Source organism: Cetorhinus maximus, chromosome 8 (genome assembly GCF_964194155.1).
Source record: "Cetorhinus maximus chromosome 8, sCetMax3.hap1.1, whole genome shotgun sequence".
NCBI lineage: Eukaryota > Metazoa > Chordata > Chondrichthyes > Lamniformes > Cetorhinidae > Cetorhinus > Cetorhinus maximus.
The window spans coordinates 128231700-128252980 of record NC_135886.1 but is presented as its reverse complement, the minus strand read 5'-3'; the positions used below and the strand labels follow the sequence as shown (position 1 = coordinate 128252980).

Here is a 21281-nt window from a genome sequence, read left to right as displayed (position 1 = left end):
CATCATTATGGGTTTTGGTGGGTGGTTTTACAGCCAGATGACCTTCCTGTTGCTAACCTCCCCATTTACCTGGGCTGGGGACTGACACCAATACACGTTGGCTTGCCTTCTACTTCAGCTGTGTCAGCATCACAGACCAACATCCATATTCCATTGATCACTGCAGTTAACAATGCGATGATGACCAGAAAGTCTCTTCTAGTGATGTTGATTGAGGGATAAATATTGGCCAGGACACCAGGGGTAATTCCCCTGCCCTTCATTGAAATAGTTACATGGGATCTTTTACATCCACCTGAAATGGCAGGTGGGAACTTTAATGTCTCATCCAAAAGACAGCACATCCAACAGTGCAGCGCTCCCCCAGAGTGTATGTAGTGATTTTTATGTACTCAAGCGCAGGGCTAGGATTTGAACCTGAAACCTTGTGGTTCAGAGGCAAAAGTGCTACAGCTGATAGCCAGGCACAGGTGGCTGGGTTCTCCTTAACTCGACCTCATTAAAATGAGATGATTAGGTTAGTATCACAGTGCCCTTTGTGAGACCTTGGTGTGCACAAAGGTACAATGATAACGCTACAAAGGTACTTTGTTGGCTGCAAAGCACTTTCACTCACAAAGACCAGGGGGTGATGCAAAGCTTTTCTCTGAGTGCCCAGACTGAGATTAGTTTTATCAGCAAAGGCTCCAGATTAGACCTGGTAATTTTTTGGGTGGGTGGGTGGGCGGGAGTACAGTTTCGTAAACTCCTTCAGGAGTCGAAGCCACCAAGAGGAACCGTCCCGACGATGAAAGCGACGGTGCAATGCTCACAAAGGGTTAACGGAGGGGCCTCGCACCAATCAGCAAGGAGGAGGGGTGGGGTTGTTGTGCCTGCGAGCAGGAAAGGAATTAAAAATTCCGCCTGAATCCTGGCCCCAAACTTTACCCGGGAGTGAGTCAAGTACAGGTTTAAAGATTTGATGACTGCAAGTACTCAGTACGTTCCGGGTGTGTGAACTGGACAAGGTAACGAGATAGACGGAGAGAGAGAGAGAGATCAGGAGTTAATTCACAGCTTTGCATAAAATAATATTTACATTCGTACAGCTTAAGGAGTGATTCGCAATTTCAAAACCAGTGTAAATCTATATTAATGTTGAATACGTCTCTTATTGCCTGGCAAAGAGATCAAAAAAACAATCAAAGCATTCAAACCCAGGAAAGAATCATATTTGACCAAGGCTTTGCCAATGAGTATAAATATTTCGTAAATTTCCTACTTGTGGTTTTTGAACCGATTAACAAATTCGAATTCCAAGCCACGACCTGTTAGATATTGTGCAGGTTTATGCGGCGACATCAGACTGATTTAATGTGGTCCCTCGGCAATTATCCTGCAAAACAGCTGGATTTATTCAAAGAAAAGCGACATTTCGTCGTAACTTGGTATTTATCTATCAGTGACTGGTTGTTTTGCACGCGTATAATTTGTTAAAATAAACGGGAGGTATGGGTTTGAATTCGATCCTTTTATTTTTCCGGAACTCCTATATGCAGTGTGGAGGTGGACATGTCGAGACATGTACAGAGTGGGAATAGACCAGGAAAAACAAAACTCGCCGCTGACTTTTACTACTTTTTCCCAGTCTGAAGGGGGTTCGAGTATTGGATATAATGCTGCGGGGTTTTAATGTCCTCGAAAGGTTCTGATTAATTGTGTAATCGGCGGAGGAGATTTAACTTCATAACCCTTGACAAGGATGGATAGGGAGCGTTACACGGTCCCCATAGATTTAATAAACTTGCAGAATTAATTAGACTCCTCGTGCTTGTCCAGTGTGGTATGGATGGGCGGTTTTCTCTCTGCACAAACCTATTTTTCATAGTGTTTTAACACCTTGGATTTATATAGCACTTCGACCTAGTGAAACGTCCCAAGGAGCTTCAGAGCAGTGTTATCAGACAAAATTTTACACCCAGCCATCTAAGTAAATATTCGGAGAGGTGACCAGGAGTTCGGTCAAAGAGGTAGGTTTGAAGAAGCATCTTGAAAGAGGGAAGAGAGTTCGAGGGGCAGAGAGATTTTGGGAGGGAAATACAGAGCTTAGAGTCTAGGCAGCTGATTATAGCCAGCAGAGTTGCAGCGATTAAAATCAGGGATATGCAAAAGGCCAGAATTGGTGGAGTGCAGGATCTCTGAGGGTTGTAGGGCGGGATGAGAACTTGCCCTATTTTCATCCCATCCCCAGCCCCCTGGGTCATTTGCCTTCTGTCTCTAGAGGCTGGGACAGGTACGCGAATGCTCTATTCACTAGCAATGCTGCCAGCAGCAGAGGTTAAAGTAGACCCCAACCACCTGGTGCATTAGTATGGCCCTTATGCTGCCTTGCGCCATTCGTTCTGCTGGTCTTGGCGAGATGGCAAAATTAGATTCTATTTTTGCATTGGCTTTTTGTGTCCTCACTATACTTGCTGAGAGATTTGAGGCATGAGATCAGCTCAAACTTGCAGTCCCTCTGCACTACCTGTGGGCGTGTGCCATACTCCTGGATGGTTAGACTGACCTGAAGCCAACTGACACTCCATACCTGCTCTTGCTGATATTTTGTTCCAGCTCGAACATGAGCAGGTAAATGTTTTCTATATCTTTGCTTGACCAGGACTCTTGCATCAATGTCTTGATTTCAAAGTCTCTCCATGGCCTCACCCATTCCGATCTCCGTAATCTCCTCCATTTGTACAACCCTCCCGGATATCTGTGCTTATCTCATTCTGGCTTCTTGAGCATCGCCAATTTTAATTGCTCCATCATTGGTCATCATACCTCCAATTACCTAGGTCCTAAGCTCTGGAATACCCTCCTTAAACCTCTCTGTCTTTGTCTACCAGGGGGTGAGGGTGGTGTAGTGGTAATGTCACTGGACTAGTAATCCAGGGACCCAGGCCAATGCTCTGGGGATAGAGGTTCAAATCCCACTGGCAGCCATGGAATTTGAATTCAGTGAATAAATGTGGAATTGAAAGCTAGTCTCAGTAATGGTGACCATGAAGCTATCATTGATGGTCATAAAAACCCATCTGGTTCACCAATGTCCTTTGGTGAAGGAAATCTACCATCCTTACCTGGTCTGGCCTACGTATGACCCCAATGTGGTTGACTCCTAACTGCCTTCTGAAATGACCTAGCAAGGTCAGTTCTAGGGCAATTAGGGATGGGTAACAAATGCTAGCCTTGCCTGTGACACCCACAACACATGAAAGAATAAAGGAAAACAAACCCTCTTTTCCCCCTTTAAGATGCACCTTAAAATCCAATGTTTTGGTCATCTGACCAAATATATCCATATGTTGCTCAGTGTTATACTTTGTTTTATAATGCTCCCTGTGAATGTCCTTGGGACGTATCATTGCGTTACAGCTGCCAATATAAATATAAGTTGTCATTGTTCCGATTTTAACCCTTAAATGCAAATCAGGTGGACGCCTAGCCTCCATCATGTCAAGAGTGATTTTAACTCCTCAACCTCATCTGAATGGGCCCAGTTCGTCTTCTGCTCAACACCCGTGGGAAGTGTTAACTGGCTGGCAGTTGGGAACAGAATTTCTGGCTGTAGGAACCACCCGTCAGGAACCTAAAGGAATGGTGTCTGGCATAAAAACAAAACAGAAAATGCTGGAAAGACCCAGCAGGTCTGGCAGCACCTGTGGAGAGAAAAACAGAGTTAGTGTTTCAGATGTTGACCCTTTCATCTGAACTGGATTGAACAGAGAAAATGGATTCATTTTCTGCGCCCCCCCCCCGCCCCCCATCCCCTTGCCCCCAGATCTGCTTGCTAACTGCTTCAACACTAGATGTGATTCTTAGTAAAAATTGTGGCAAAGTTGTCATTGTGGCCTGACTTAAATCTACTTATGGGACCCCCTTCCCTGCCTGTCGCCAATGTTAAAGCCACCTGTGGAAAGTATGTGGTTTAAATGGCAGGAGGGAGGAGCATAATTGGAACGCAGCAGTAAATACCCTGCTGTTGTTATAACCTCTGGCCTCACTCTGTTGCCGTCAGGTGAGCAGGGTTAAAATTGGACTAAAGGTGGCCGCATCACAGAGAGGCAAGAAATAAATTCATTGGAGTTTAACCATGCCCGTTCTGCAATGATAGCCTGACCACATCCATGAAGTGGACAAAGCCAAGAAAAACATGATGCTTAAAAGAAATACGATACCTTGTTGTAAAAGTTGCATAATAAAACAAATCATCTAATATAGCTTACATTGTCTTCCAACATGATGTGCAAAGCTTCAATTTTATCTTAGACTTTATTTTGGCTTCGTTTCTAAATGTAACTAGGGTGACACCAGTGATGTGAAACTAGTTATCAGACTTGGAACATTAGGACTATTTCCATGAGAGCTGAGAAGGTTATGAGGAGATTTAATAGAGGTTTTTTAAAATATGGAGGGTTTTATTAGAGTAACTATGGAATGAATGTTTCCTTTGGGAGTGCAGTGATGAGAGATCATAAATTCATTAACATAAAAGCAAAATACTGCAGTTGCTGGAAAGCTGAAATAAAAACAGAAGATGTTGGAAAAACTCAGCAGGTCTGACAGCATCTGTGGAGGGAGAAAAAGAGTTAACGTTTCAAGTCTGCATGACCCTTCTTCAGGTCATAAGTTCAATTTGTCACCATGTGAAGGGAGGGTTCAGGAGGAATTTCTTTTAAGCAGCAAGTTGTTGAGGCACAGATTCCTTTGATATAGGAATTGGTTGAGGTAGAGGCTACTGCACCTTAAGAGAAAATTTGATAAATATTTGAAGCAGAGGGACAAAAAGAAGATTGAGAAGAGAGCAGGATGTGGAATTAGCTTTGGTTTGCTCTAGCAAAGAGCTGGCATGGACTCAATGAATCGATTGGCCTCCTGTGCTGTAAAATCCTGTGATACCCTAAAGCTTATAATCTTTAAACTACACAATATAGGAAACTTGGTTTTAAGTAAATGATTTTTGAGGAAAATGTAGTTTAAAAATAACCAAGGAAAGGGCCAATCAATGATAAATTGAAAAACCAAATAGACAGAATTAGGAAGTGAGGGATAATTTTAGTTGAGAAGTTGTCGGTGTTTTTGTTAACTGACTGATATTGTAAATGGCTATTCTCTGTGCTGAATTTAATGGCATTGGTAGATGTGTTTTTTTCCTGTGGTCTATCTATGTCGAACATTTACTTGAACTCTCCCCTTGCTTTTACAGAATGAGTTTTCATTTTTAAATCCTACAGTGATGAATTTCACTGGATGCTGTCGCCACCACTTTTTAACAAATATTACAATGATGGACTTGGCTGAGCAAGTGTTCTATTGATCATCTAAAATTACAGAACAACCACCTGTTCCTAACTCTACTCCCCTTGCCTTAAGGAGCTTCACAAAATATTTCTCCTTGCTATACAAAAACAGATCCCACACTGATGAACTTTAGGTTCTGTGATGGTCCTTCAGTCTGTGGACTCTAGGTGTGGTGCTTGGTTAGTAGACAGGCTGCAGTCATATTCTGGTATCTGCTTAACACTTGTTTATTAGTACTACATCTAAACAGGTTGCAGAGTAGGCATGTTGCTCCTAGGCATGGTGTTCCAGCCTTCCTCCAGCCTAACACATGACTGACTAATGTCACTGACACATCATCGTCCACATCATACATTAGAATAACCCACCTGTTAATCCTTTATACAATGCTGCTGGACTCTCTGTCGGCCCTCAAGACAGTAAAACCAATGGGGTAGGGGCAGGGACTGCTCACCAGGTATGGTCATCAATACCTCTCTCGAGTGTGCCCCCTTCCGTCAATTTGTAAGTACAAGCTGCTATTAAGTTTTCCTTCACTCTGTGGTTCCTTCAATAACATCAGTGTATTTTTTACATCTATGTCTCCACTCCTGCTACTGACGTGCTGTGATGGCCCTTCTGTCTATAGACTCTAGGCATGGTACTTGGTTAGTAGACAGATTGCAGTCGTACTCTGGTATCTGCTTAACAGTTGTTTATTAGTGCTACATCTAAACAGGTTACAGAGTAGGCTTGTTGCTCTCTCTCTCTCTCTCTCTCAGTCCTTAGAGTCTAAAACATGACTAACTGATGTCAGTAGTACATTATCATCCATGTCATACATTCGCATATCCCATCTGTTAACCCTTTATACCACATTTTACTGCATATTTTCTCTTATCCTTAAAAATCAAACACCATTCAGTGAAGGAAAAGGTGGTTGAGTTAAAGGTCACAGGTTACACAGGACTGGTAACTAAGTTTAGCTTCTTAACCAGTTTCACTTGGTTCATTGCCACTTGGCAAGATGTCCAGGAGGACTCAGGATGATGCTGAGCTTTTACCTGACCCATAGCACAGGTGAGATCAGAAGCCCATGGAGGGAGGGGCGGAATCCTACCTGCACTGTACTTAATCATGATGCTGCACCTTGGTACATAAAATAAAGTTGCATTTTACCAATTGCCAAATGTGTATGAAAATTTACATGTTTGACTTGCAGGCTGAACATCCTGATTGGTTCTTGAATATTTGGAAAGAATGTTGGAAATGGGACCAAGATTGGAGCTTGTTTTGTTTTCTCTGGTATGTATTACTCTGCTACAAACTTGTTCACATTCGAGACTGAATGGTGTACTAGGCTGGTTGCACAACGAGTGCAAAGACAAGATACTTTCCCAAATAACATGTAGCAAGGACCTTTGGACATTACTGGGTGGTGGCTACCAGTGCTTAATCATCTCACCCCATGCAAAGTGACAGTGAAAGTTGTTTCCAGGACTGGTCTTTTATACACTACCGTCAACATATGAGCACTTTCGGATCATTGAATTCCAGATTTATGAAGAAAGATCAGCCCTGGGAATGTCACCTTGTTTGTTCTCTGCATGGATGCTGAGTGATCACAGCATTTCCTTGTGTTCTCTCCAGTGACTATAGCTCTGATTTTAAACCCTGCAACTCCGTTTACCGGGGAGATGTATTAAGCAGGCAGCTGGATGACACTTGCTGACTCCTCAAAGGGTTCATGATCCCCTTCCCGGCCATTTTAACCCCTGGGTTTTTGGGTACGTCTAGACCACCTGTTACCTGCCAGTGGGGTGGGCAGAGGGGCTTCCTCAATATTCAAATACACTCTTGGACGCTTGACACAGGGTGGGAGTCAGTGGGGCAGTGTGGGGGAAACTAAAATGGGACAAGATAGCTAAAAGGGGTTGGGCTTCACACGGGTTGGGGTGAGGTGGGGATTGTTAGGGGAGTGGGGGTGCAGACTGCTGCCTGTATCCGTTGCTGCACCCTGCACTTATGTTCCAAGGATTTCTCCTCTCCCAATTGAAAGCATGAGCTCTAATTTTAATGAAATGACATTCCTGTTAAAAAGAAAATCCCCAAGCCTCTCCTGGCTTGCTGCCAGCTGCCGCCGGCTCCATCGGCCTGTGCAGTACACGCACCGCACAGCATGGTCCAAATTGGACACTGACATTTAAATAGTTATGAAGCCTGCCAATGCCATGTGGGATTGATGCTCCAAAAAAAAAACCTAGATTTAAAATGGTGGGGAGGTGAGGAGAGTGCGTGGAGTCACCTTGTGGAAATGCACCACCCAGCACCCAGCTGCCATTTTAATCCCCCTGCCACTTCGCTGGTCGGGTTAAAATCAGGGCAAAGATTTTACTGAATATGGACCTGTGAATCATTGCCAAAATTTACCACTGAGCCTGTAAATAAAATGCACACAATGGTTGTTCCTGGACTGAATCGTGAAACTTTCTATGTTGATCCCAGGAACAGCTGGTATGTGTTGGTTCATCCAGTGTACTTGTGCTCAGTTCAAGAGCTTTTAATCTAGTGGGACCTTGTGACTGTTGCTTAGATTTCACATCTCATGTTAGATGCCAGTGCTAGATGTTTTTGTAATTGGAGCTGTCATCACTGTCAAAGAATTGTTTTACTCTTGTTTGCTTTGTCTCGGTGTGAAATCTTAAAACAACATTTAAAAATAAAACAGCGGGGTACTGGCTTTGAGCCGAGGACATACCTGTACATCAGCATAACATCTATAATTTGTTCTTTCCGACTGCTCCTTTAGTTTCTTGGTGTTTTTACCAGCGCGAAGGATTGCCGGGAGAATGAGTTTTGGGATGTCGATGGAAACTGCAAATTTTGCAAAGAGTGTGGGCCTGGAATGGAACTGTCGAAGGTATGAGATGGCACAGCGAGCCAACAATACGTCCACTCAAGATGTGGACACTTTACAACTACTAACAATGCCTGATGAAGTCTACTGACTTGAGATAGGGAGGACATGAGGGCATAGCAAGATTACTTTAAGAGAGTTGCTTCCAAGGAAGAGCAGATTGTCTACAGTTCTTTACCCCTTGAACTGTGTTAACAAAGTAAAGATTCATCTTTGATTACAAATTAAATATTCATTTTAATATTATTAATGCAATTCCAGGGATCAAACCATGCTGCTTAAAGTGGGGTCACACATGTGATGTGAGTTGCCTGTTTTAGTTAAGTGGTGTGAGAGTACACCTCTGAGTGGGTGCTGCGGGTCTTTGTTATAGTGCTTGAAGCATTTAAAATGGAAATTAAGTAAATTGTTAAAAGTGATATCATTAGTCCTTATGTTTACTGCATAATATACAGGTCTCTGAAATATGCTGAAGGAATACAAACACAATTCTGATGACTGGTGGCAACTTGTGTACATTAACATGAGAAAACCTCCACCCTTCATATCTTGCCAATGCCGCATACTCATTTCCAATACTCCAATAACAGTGATAATTTCATAGAATGACACAGAATTTAAAGCAGAGAGATGGATCATTCCGCCAACTGGCCCATGCCAGTGTTTATGCTCCACATGAGCCTCCTCTCACCCTACATCATCTCATCTATCAATATATCCTTCTATTCCTTTCTCCTTCATGTGTTCTTCTAGCTTCCTCTTCAGTCTTGTAATGTCCCAAAGATTTGAAGACATTTTCAAAAAAGGGATTGTGAATGGAAGAAGCTCAAAAGGGAACTACGTGGCATAGATTTTTCCAAGGCACTACATTGCTGACAGAGACCCCTGCACACTGCCCATCTGTCAAAATCGTTACTATGTGTTTCTGTCCATTGATATCAAAGGGCAGGCAATGCGCTTGTGGTTTTGTGATATGCCTCCCATTGTCTTTGAGGTCTCTACCATTGTCTTAGGGCTTCAGAAAATAACAAGAATCAGGTTAGGTTTTTGATGACTTCTCCCAAAAGGGTCTAATTGTCTGCCAGATTCATTATGCAGTCTTGCACATAATGGTCATTTTGGCTAGGTGCTAAGTGGCTGCCTGTGCTCATGGATCTATCTTACACCATGAGCAATCACCTTCAGAAGAAAGGGGAGAAAACCGATTAATTTTTTTAAGAGCAACAATAACATTTTGTCTGGGAACATTATCTTACTATCCATTGTACTTCCTGTGGAGGGATTGAGACTCGAGTTCAACTAAAAGGATAGTTCTGAGTTCCCATCAAGTTCCCCAGCTAAGTTTAGAGGGCAGGTCAGAAAACAAGAGGAATACCTCTGACCCACACTCCCTTCAACAGTGCTAGGCCCAGGACTGTAGAATTACCCTTTGCATTGAGAACTCCTTATTTGGAAGTTTACTAAGTTGATGATTGTTAATATTATTCTTGCAGGACTGTGGTTTTGGAGTTGGGGCAGATGCACAGTGTGTTATCTGCAGACCCAAGAGGTTCAAGGACAGCTGGGGACAGCAGAAATGCAAACTGTGTCTCTCTTGTGCGCTTGTGAATCGGATTCAAGAAAGGAACTGTACAGTGTCCAGTAACGCTGTGTGTGGGAAATGCTTGCCAGGGTAAGTGTGAGGACAGAGACTTTCATCCGTTCTTCGAGGTTTATTTTCCCTGTGTTCACTAACGTAATCCATTTTATACTTGGCAACATCTTGGCTAACACCAAACAGAGGAAAATGTATCTCATGAATTCTTAACAAGTCTGCATTAGGAAGCAGTAAGTTAATTGTGAGTCTTACAGGCTGTTTATGCTCATGTTACATGGAGAACAATCATTACATAGGACTTATTACTAGGTGGTAGTCTCATAGGATTAAGAGAGTGCATATTATTTATTTTTAAATTGTAGTTAAACAAGTGAGGAATGCCAATTCTGCAGAACAGAACTCCCTTCCAATTTGGGCACACAATCTCAGTTTCAAGGACAGGTTTCACATAGCCAGCTGCAGAGTAAGGTTCCTGTGCACTGTCCCAACAATAGAGCAGGGAGTGGAGGACTTATTCAGGTTGGAACATAAATGTATTCATGAAAACATTCTCTGTCCGCTATATTTAGTAAAATCGTAAATGCAATTTTTTTTTCTGGAACTTTCTCAAAGCTCTCTCTTCCAATCTCCAGGCTTTTAGAAGTTTAGGCGAGTATTATCTAATCACTATTCTTTGGTTAATCTTATATTTTCTTCCATCCGTTTCAGCTTTGGGTTTAGTCAATTTGCTGTGGACCTTGGACCTCTCCTGAGGTTTCTCAGTAAATCCTTTTTGTTTTGTTTTGCTTTCTTGCAGATTCTATAGGAAGACCCGACTCGGAGGGTTACCAGACACAGAGTGCATTCCCTGCACAGATCCAGTTCCTCCCGGTGAATCTCAGTGTAAGTGATAGATTCTCACTGCGTGTCTTTGACATGTCTTTGAGAACTTTCGGAATCCCCAGTGTTGTGGGAAACCTTACAAGGGTTTATGGTGTGAAGCCATGCATAGTGCAGGGTTGGAGGGGTAGAGGGGATGTGGTGTTGGGGGGCTGGTAGGTTGGGTTACCAACTCTGGCTGGCTGTACTTCTGAAGGTTTCCATACCCCCCAACACCCACCGATGATACATCACTTTTTATCCCATCTGCAATATTTTTATAAGTAATAAACACTCAAAGACTTTTCAATCTGCCTATGATTCTCCTGGATCACTTGAAGCAGTATCCTGGAGATTAGTTTTCAATTCCTGGAGAATCCAGGAATGGCAAGCCTAATGTAGGGTGGTGACATTGTGAAGTGCTGTAGAACATTGGAACAGAAAATCCATGTCTACAATTCCCCCACATATCAGTCTTCTGATCTCACCTCCCTATTACAGGACAGACCAGTGTCAAACAAAGGTCAGGTCAGTCCCCACAAGGAGCAAGTGAAAACCGCTACCATATGTTTTGCAGTGACTATTAATAGCGAGATACTGGCAGAGCCCTGGGAACAAGTTGTACATCCATTCTGTCTGCCAGGGGTGATACGTGGGACAGAGAAAATCCAAAAAAAAGTTAAACTAATACTATTGATAGAAACAGGAAATATTTCTTGCATAGCTATTGAATTTCTTTTTGCCAAAATAGAAACTTAGAGTGGGATTTTCCGGCGCCATCGGCATCGGGCATCATGGCGGGTGTGGTGGGGGGTGGTGTGGAGCAATATGGTGAGAAGGCCAAAAATCGGCTTCGCGCCGTTGTGAATCCAGTTTGTGATTGTCTGCTCCACCCGTCGATGGAGGGCTGCGTTTCCTGCCGCTGCCTGTCGGGAACCTAATTTCAATACTTTAGCATCTCATTATAAGCCCCGCTCGCCGGAATTATCCCCCCCCCCCCCCCCACCCCCCCCCACCCCACCCAGGCTGGATCATGCTGACGTGCTTTACAACTGTACGTAAGTGACGTGCACCTGGCGGGATGCACTTCGTTCGAGCCTTCGAGGTTTATTTTGTCTACCTTGCCTTGGCAGCACCCCTGGTCATTAGCAGTTTCAATATGACACCCTGCCTGAGTAAGTGGCGAGGTAACGGTGTGGTGGGCAAATCAGAGGCCGCCCGCTAGCCGAGATGGCGTGTTTCTGGTGGCTGCGTAATTAATAAGGCAAGAATGGGACGATACAGCACGCAAACCCGCCATTGCGGCCGGCGGGTAAAACTACTTTTTTCCCGCCCTCTGCCGCACTTTGTGGGACAAAATCTGGGACGATCCTGCCCTTAGAATCGCAATGTTTTTGAACAGTGTTCTTTAAGGACCGAGAACGTGGCCACTGAAGAGCGAGGTCATAAAAATCACAGTGCAGTATATGAAATAGCTAACCAATATCCTTCTCAGATGGCTTAATCTTGGTGCTATCCCAACCCATAAATAATGATCAAATGAGGTTAAAGGGTAGTTTACCATGCAGTCAGGCATCATGTTCCACCTCCCTGTTGTTCACATTGGCACACGGCTCCTGAGTTGTATGGCTGAAAATGCAGGGAGGAAAATTCATGAGACATCTAATGTATCAACATGATTATTCCAAAATGAAATTGTCAGCATGGTTAGAGGTCTGCTGTGCTTAGACTGCTGTATCAATTACACTTTTTAAAGTGCACATCTTTTAAAGCATTGATCAAATCCTATCTGTAAGAACATAAGCACATTGTGTTTTTTTAATATTTATAGGAAAGATTCCCCCCCCCCCCCCCCTCCAGCAACCCCTACCACACACACCTCTGTTGGAATCATAGAATGGTTACAGCACATATCTGCGCACTAACCTTGGCTGTCAGAATGGATAGCCTGCCTGAACGCCCAGACACCTCCAACCAGTCACTTGGAGCAGACACAGATGTGGGGCTGGATCCTCCCTGTGATCTTGCTCTGAAATTGGTAAGACCTGACCTTAGCGTTCCCTAAGTATGAAGTTAACTGATTTGAAAATGATCCCGATCAAGCAACACTCCCTCAGTGGGTAAATGTTCAGAACAGTAAGGCTAACTCTTCAGTTGAACGATGAAAGCAAAACACTGCGGATGCCGGAAATCTGAAATAAAAACATAAAAACTCAGCAGGTTTGGCAGCATCTGTGGAGAGAGAAAAAGAGTTAACGTTTCGAAACATTAACTCTGTTTCTTTCTCCACAGATGCTGTCAGACCTGCTGCGTTTTTCCAGCATTTTATGTTTTTATTTCACTTCTCGGTCCCTGGTCTATAACTGAGTTAATGAAGCTCAGTGCAATCTGTAGTGGCCATATTACGATTGTCTTCTGGCGAGGGAGGAAAGGATTGATTACTTTTCAATGGCTGTCGGTAAGTATAGGTGAGAGCCACCATTTTAAGGGGTCTCAGTTGAGGGGGGCATTGATCACTGGATCAGTTCTGTAATCCATACTCCAGCTGAGCATGCTCCAGTCCCACTGAATTTACCCGTTTGTGTTTGCAAGTGCTGATTAAAGAAAAGATACAATTCAACAGTAATGCCCACCAGTCCCCACTCCTCGTTGGTTAATAGCCGGTTAACAGTTAATTTCAAAACTCGGCAAGGTAATATATGATGCTGACACCCTTGGAACTGATGATCAGCCATGCTGCCGTGCATCGTCGGCTCAGTAGAAGGCTGAGAGAATTGAAGAATAAACATTCTGCATTTGGATTTCCCACAGTTTCCCCTCTCTCTGCTTCACAGGTATTTCCAGAACAAACGTGGTGAGGGTCCTGAACTCTGAGCCTCCTCCCTATGTCACTGCCCTTGTAGCCGTGGTCTGTAGTGCTCTGACGACGATTCTACTGGCTACCCTGCTCCTCTGTTTCATCTACTGCAGAAAGCTGATCACACAAAAGCAGAACAATGGTAATCACAGTTATTCACCTCAGGGTTTGCTCGCACTGCAAGTTTTTGTACTGGTATCAGCTGTGACTCAGTGGTCGCTCTCTCACCACTGAGGCAGTTCCTCATAAAGCCCCAAATACACTATTCTTCATGCTTTTCCTCATCCTAAAATCTTCACTGTGTTGAAGTCGATATTTAATGACTTCTTTTCATCTTTTCTCCTGCGTTAGTTCCCAGGACCTCTAAGCAGTCGGTCTCTCTCCCCATCCTTTACAATCAATCGTGTATTAAACCTCAAGCTTAGCTTTGCCTCCTCACCCTATTTCTTGTTTTATCTTGATTTCTTTTCTACTCCTTTGAACCCTTAGTAATGCACAACAATGATGACACTTCAAAACTGTTACATTGCCTGTAAAACTTTGGGGCACCCAGTGGTTGTGAAAAGCGTTTGCAAGTCTTTTATCTTCTGCACTGAGCCACGTTCCTTCACCTAAGCTTCTCAACACTAGTACTTAAAAAAAAACTTTACAGCTGGTACAGCCCGCTGGAAATTCAGCAGAATGCATGGTGCTGCTGTGCCACTGGGCATGAGTTGATTCATACAAACGCTTCACCTTTCAGGTCACCTGAGAGCCCCAGCGCCTGAGAGGTGCAGAGTGGAATCTCCGTATTCTGAGGGACAGGTGGATGACACAAGCACTGAAGCTTTGATTATGCACTGTCAGAAGACCGGTGCTGGCAAGAATGCAGCACAACCCGCAGGTAAGAGAAGCCCATCACCAGAACGTCAGGAGCAGGAGGTGGCCTGGCTAGCAATGCCCACATCCTGCGAAAGAATAAATTAAAAATGAATAGAAGAAAGCCTCAGGATTGATGCCCGAAATGTGCTGAGTTAAATGATCTCAAATGAGATTAACATGTGGCACAACATCTGGGCCCTGTGCCTTTGAGCTGGTGTAAGGGAAAACCACTCACTCGTGATTGTTATTCAGTAACATCTGCTGGGAGGTGTATCTGTGTGGACATTGATGAAAAGGAAGATCACGCTCAATATGATGACATACTGTTCAATAGCCAGCTTACACTGGCCGCCTGGGCCAAGACATGAGGAGCAGCTATTTGAATCAGGCCCTGGAGGTGTCGTGAAACCCTTGAATTATATCGTAGCAACGCTGAGAGTCTGCTGATGGGCAAAGGAGAAATTCTGTTTGGAGAAGTCCCTGGTGCCACTGTCTGGCCTGCAATTTTCTGATTGTGGTGCAGTGGAAATTTGACAGAATTAGCATCTCTGGCCACCAGCAGCCAATGTAACTGCAAAATGTCACTTCAGTACAGTAAGCCCTTGTGTCTTATTTTTACACTCAGGACCAGCAGATGTGGTTCAGCCTGAAGATGCACCATGTACCTTAAGGTCATGTTTTGTGGCCTATCCGTCTCCATCAAAATCTCAAGACCAAGGCAGGAGGTAAACTTGGAAAATTCCTTTTCTGTAGCAGAGTGCATTGGGATGACATCACCTGGTAGAGATGAATTAAACTTGTAACCCAAAGCAATTGGTAATTTGTATTACTTGAATCCATTAAATCACCGAGGAGGTGTAGACAATGATCAAATGGGATTTTAAAAAGCTCGTTTGCGCAGAATTGCACCATGAGCGGAATTAATTTTCCATCAAAATTCTTATAGGTCTTTAATGTTATTGGAATGCTGATCTCCCAGTGTGTTCTGTTTTAATATGTCCCTGTTTTAATAATAACCCTTTTGAAGTAGAAATACATCTCATTGCCTAGGAACCACTGCAAATAATCGAATTGAGAAAATGACTATGTAGTACATGGAACTGCGAAGGAATTTTAATCCCATCAGTCACCTAGCACAGCGCCTATGAGAGACCAGAAAATCCCTATGGAAAACAGAGCGAAGATCTGGGGCACAACTTTGCCTTGAGGCTTCCGGACTCTGCCGCTGAGCTCCAATGGGGATCAGTAGCCTGCACTGTGTGGGGAACATTCACTCACCTGTGATGTTCCTCAGTTGACCAGTTAGCAGCCAGAGGGTGGACGCGATCCTTTTTAAGGGTGGTGGGTGGGTCCTTGAAGCTGGAGGGCCAAAAGGAGGCCCTTCAACACCGATGAAGCGGAAGCTGGCTTTTCGAAGGAAATGCGAGAGGGCGCTCCAAGATGGAGGTGCCCTCTCTCCAACTATTTTGAATTTAAAATTAAAAAAAAAAAATCCCTGAGCATGGTGGCTGTAGCTGAAGCCAGGCAGACAGGGAGGGCCTCTAAGATTGCTTGCAGTGCTGGCCCTCACACTAGTCTGCTGCTGGGTGGCCACCAACAGGCAGTTGGATTGTTCACCAACACTTCCAGGGAGCTGAGGCCAACTTGAAAATCCCAGTCAGACTATGACAATAGGTCTTAATTGACCATAAATCGGGTGGTTTATCTACCACTGTTTGAGGGTGGGTAGCCCCGTCACCCGCACCCCACCCCCCCCACCCATCCCGCCTCCAGGAGTATGGCTTGGGGACGGGATGGAGCCAGGGAACCAGCACCCTTGCCCGGGGGCCTAATAATTTAGCACCAGGCCTCCTTCCTTTCCAGGAGTTTTCAATTCGCCTTATAATCAACAGAACCTTGGGTCACCCCTTACAAAGCATGTGTTTTAAGGGGGCTGGAGCCAAGGGCAGAGACTACCTATGGCAAGGGTTCCCACTCCTGTAGTTTGGCATATCTTTGGAGGCCGGTACTTTTTTTTTTGATTCGCTCATGGGATGTGGGCGTCGCTGGCTAGGCCAGTATTTATTGCCCACCCCTAATTGCCCTTGAGAAGGTGGTGGTGAGCTGCCTTCTTGAACCGCTGCAGTCCATGTGGTGTAGGTACACCCACAGTGCTGTTAGGGAGGAAGTTCCAGGATTTTGACCCAGCGACAGTGAAGGAACAGCGATATATTTCCAAGTCTGGATGGTGAATGACTTGGAGGGGAACTTCCAGGCGGTGGTGTTCCCATCTATCAGCTGCTCTTGTCCTTCAAGATGGCAGTGGCTGTGGGTTTGGAAGGTGCTGTCTGAGAAGTCTTGATGATTTGCTGCAGTGAATCTTGTCGACAGTACACATTCAACCACTGTGCATGAGGTGAGGTATAGCGGCTTCCAAATGGACAAAAAGCCAACATTTTTTTAAAAATTGCCGATCAGTGCCTTACTTGGGCTGGGGAGGATGAGGCTGGGGAAAGCCTGATGAACACTCTTTCCCCCATTAATGGCATGCAGGAATGTCGTTCACAGCTACATGGGCTCGGCAGGCACCAGAGATGGGATAATTGAGTGGCCTTCCACCGACACCACAATTTCTGGCGGGATCTCCTTTGGAGGGCACCATTATGCAGGATGCCTGCACAATAGTCAGCATAATGTTCAAGGAATTCTGGTTCCCATGTTTTTTTTCTCAATGCTCATTACCAAGCTCTTATTTTTGATGTGTGATTTCCCTGAGGACACTGACACAGGCTGGGGTATGATTCTATACACTTCAGCCATGCCCCAATACCTCAAATATCAGATGTGACACTGGTCATAATGAGGTCAGCTGGTTTCTCAACTCGGGATTTGGGCGGGGGGTGCGGTGCTGAGTATGACCCTATCCTCGACTGACATCTACACACAGGAATCAGTTGGGAGTTGGCATTATTCTGATTTTCCCTTCGTTAGCCAGGCAGCTCCCTCCACCCACCTTAAATCGCTATGGAGATGAGCCACCTCAGAACAGAGGAGTGATGGGAGTTCGGGATCTCCCTGTGTTATGGCTCCATATCGCACCAGGTAGTATGTTTACCAAACTGAGCCAGGAAAAGGAGCTTTTTCCATTTTCTTCAGGGAGAAAATAAAATTGATAACACTTTTTGGGATTTAGAACCATAGAAAAGTTACAGCACAGAAGGAGGCCCTTCAGCCCATCTTGTCCATGCCAGCCCGAGGACACCCAGGCGTCCTTTCTAATCCTACCTTTCTTCACCCGGCCCATAGCCCTGCAGCTTACAGCACTTTAGGTGCAGATCCAGGTACTTTTTAAAAGAGTTTAAAGTTTCTGCCTCTACCACCAACTTGGGCAGCGAATTCCAGACACCCACTACCCTCTGTGTAAAAAAGTTCTTCCTCATGTCCCCCTACACCTTCTGCCACTTATCTTGAATCTGTGTCCCCTGGTTCTAGAATTCTCCACCAAGGGAAACAATTTTATCCTGTCCACTCTATCTATTCCTCTCATAATTTTGTACACCTCAATCAAGTCACCTCTCAGCCTTCTTTGTTCTAAGGAAAATAACCCCAACCTATCCAATCTCTCCTCGTAGCTACACTTTTCTAACCCTGGCGACATTCTTGTAAACCTCCTCTGCACTCTCTCCAGAGCTATTACGTCCTTCCTGTAATGCGGTGACCAGAACTGCACACAATACTCCAGTTGTGGCCTCACCAGTGTTTTATACAATTCCAAGATTATATCCTTACTTTTATATTCTATACCTCTGCCAGTGAAGGAGAGCATTCCATATGCCTTCTTTACAACCTTGTCTACTTGAACTGCTGCCATCAGGGACCTGTGTACTTGTACACCAAGATCTCTCACTTCATCTGCCCCTCTTAGTATATTCCCATTTATTTTGTAATCCCTGTAACTGTTTGACCTCCCTAAATGTATGACCTCACACTTTTCTATGTTAAAATCCATCTGCCGCTTTACTGCCCACTCCACCAACCCATCTATATCATTTTGGAGATTATGGCTATCCTCTACATTATCCACTACTCGGCCAATCTTTGTGTCATCTGCAAATTTCCCAATCATGCCCCCCACGTTTACGTCCAGATCGTTAATATATAACACAAACAGCAAGGGTTCTAACACCGAGCCCTGTGGAACACCACTTGAGACAACTTTCTATTCGCAAGGGCATCCATCGACTATTACCCTTTGTTTCCTGTTACAAAGCCAACCTTTTATCCAGTTTGCAACATTACCCTAAATCCCATGGGCTTTTACTTTCCTGACCAATCTGCCATGTAGGACCTTGTCAAATGCCTTGCTAAAATCCATGTACACAACATCCACTGTACTATCTTCATCAACCCTTCTTGTCACTTCCTCAAAGAATTCAATCAAATTTGTGAGGCAAGACCTTCCTTTAACAAATCCATGCTGACCATCCCTGACTAGTCCATGCCTTTCCACATGACAGTTAATCTTATTAGGTTCTTGATTGGTAAGGGGATCAAAGGTTACGGGGAGAAGGCAGGAGAATGGGGTTGAAAAACTTATCAGCCATGATTGAATGGCAGAGCAGACTCGATGGGCCGAATGGCCTAATTTCTTCTCCTATGTCTTATGGTCTTATCTCTCAGGGTTGATTCTACTAATTTGCTCACCACCGATGTAAGACTAACTGGCCTATAATTGTTTAGCATTTCCTTTGATCCCTTTTTAAACAATGGAACTACGTTTGCATTTCTCCAGTCCTCCGGTACCTCCCCTGTATCTAGTGAAGTTTGGAAAATCATCCTCAGAGCATCTGCTATCTCCTCCCTGACTTCCTTCAGCAGCCTCGGAAACAATCCATCTGGGCCTGATGACTTATCAACTTTCAAGGATTTCAACCCTTCAAGTACTTCCTCTCTCTTTATGACTATCCTGTCCAATATCTCGCAGTGTTCCTCCTGAACTACTATATCTACATCCTCCCTTTCCTTTGTAAATATGGAGACAAAATAGTCAAAACCCTTCCCACAGCCTCTGCATCTACACACAAGTTTCCATCTTCATCTCTGATAGGTCCCACTTTTTCCTTAACTAACCTTTTAGCATTAATGTATTGGTAAAACATCTTTGGGTTATCTTTAACTTTACTTGCTAATCTTTTTTCATGGCCTCTCTTTGATTTCCTTATTTCCTTTTTTACTTCATCCCTGCACTTCCTATATTCGCCTAGGCTATCTGCAGTGCTTAGTTCTTTGTGCCTATCGTACGCTTTCTTTTTCTGTTTGATCTTCCCCTGTATTCCTCTAGACAACCAGGGAGGTCTAGATTTGGCAGTACCACTCTTATTTTCGTAGGGGGCATGTCTACTTTGTACAATTAGGATCTCGCTTTTTAGTGCTTCCCACTGGTTTTCCACTGTTTTATCCTCCAGCAGTGCTGCCCAGTCCACCTCAACCAAGTCCCTTCTCATTTCTGCAAAATTTGCCTTCCCCCAGTTCAAGACTTTTACTCCTGCCTTATCTCTGTCCTTTTCCATGGTAATGCTAAATCTAACTGAATTATGATCACTGTCCCCGGAATGGTCGCCAACTGTCACTTCACCCACTTGCCCTTCTTCGTTCCCCAAGACTAGGTCTAGAATTGTATCTCCTCTCCTTGGGTTTGTCACTAATTGGTTGAAAAAATTTTCCTGGGCATGAATTTTTCTCCCTCAGTGCCCCTTATATTGTTTGAATCCCAGTTGATATTAGGATAGTTGAAGTCTCCTACTATTATTGCCCTCTTGTTCTTACAAGCAGAAATTTGCCTACATATTTGTTCTTCTATCTCCCTTTCACTATTTGGGGGTCTGTAGTATACTCCCAGTAGTGTGACTGCCCCTTTTTTATTTCTAAGCTCAAAAGATAAAGCCTCGTTTGTTGACCCATTTAGTAGATCATCCCTTCTCACAACTGGAATTGATTCTTTAACCATTAGTGTTACCCCCCCTCCTTTTTTTATCTCCTACTCTATCATGTCTGAAGACTCTATAACCAGGGATATTAAGCTGCCAGTTTTGTCCCTCCTTTAGCCAGGTCTCTGTTATAGCAATGACATCCTGCTGCCATGTGTCTACCTGTGCCCTTAACTCATCTACCTTTTTTGTAATACTCCTTGCATTGAAGTATAAACAGTTTAACCCTGTCAATTTCCCTTGCTGGACACTTTGTAAACTTTGCTTCTCCTGTAACTCCATGTCTATCACAACATCCCTCGTTAATGTTCTACCTCTATTTTTCTGATCTGAATCTGACCTATCTGACCCTACTCCTGGGATCCCATCCCCCTGCCACACTAGTTTAAATACTCCCCAACAGAACTAGCAAAAGCCCCCGCAAGGACACTGGTCCCAGCTCTGCCTGAGTGCAGCCCGTCCGGTTTGTACAGGTCCCACCTTCCCCAGAACTGGTCCCAGTGCATCAAGAATCTGAATCCCTCCCGGCTACACCATCTCTCCAGCCAAGTGTTCATTTGGTCTATCCTCTTATTCCTGCTCTCGCTAGCACGTGGAACTGGGAGTAATCCTGAGATTACTACATTTGAGGTCCTGCATTTTAATTTATCTCCTAACTCTCTGTACTGAGCTTGCAGGTCCTCATCCCTTAGTTTACCTATGTCGTTGGTGCCAATGTGTACCACGACCACTGGCAGCTAACCTCCCCTCCCCAGAATGTCCTGCAGCCGCTCCGTGACATCCCAGACCCTGGCACCAGTGAGGCAACATACCATCCTTGATTCACGTTTGCAGCCACAGAAGCGTCTGTCTGTGCCTCTAACTATTGAGTCACCTATCACTACAGCCCTGCCACTTGTTTTCCTCCCGCCCCTCTGAGCA

At 44.4% G+C, this 21281-nt stretch overlaps 1 protein-coding gene across 1 annotated transcript in view; it reads left to right on the top strand.

Annotated features, from left to right (window-relative positions):
- Positions 1-859: 859 nt before the first annotated feature.
- eda2r (ectodysplasin A2 receptor) overlaps positions 860-21281 on the top strand; it is a 30581-nt gene continuing 10159 nt past the window's right edge. The window contains exons 1-8 of the mRNA XM_078546278.1: positions 860-1007; positions 6527-6609; positions 8114-8224; positions 9715-9893; positions 10615-10700; positions 13511-13675; positions 14276-14416; positions 15020-15119. Of these exons, the coding sequence (XP_078402404.1) occupies positions 6565-6609; positions 8114-8224; positions 9715-9893; positions 10615-10700; positions 13511-13675; positions 14276-14416; positions 15020-15119 (827 nt within the window). The 5' untranslated portion in view covers positions 860-1007; positions 6527-6564. The remainder of the gene's footprint in view (positions 1008-6526; positions 6610-8113; positions 8225-9714; positions 9894-10614; positions 10701-13510; positions 13676-14275; positions 14417-15019; positions 15120-21281) is intronic.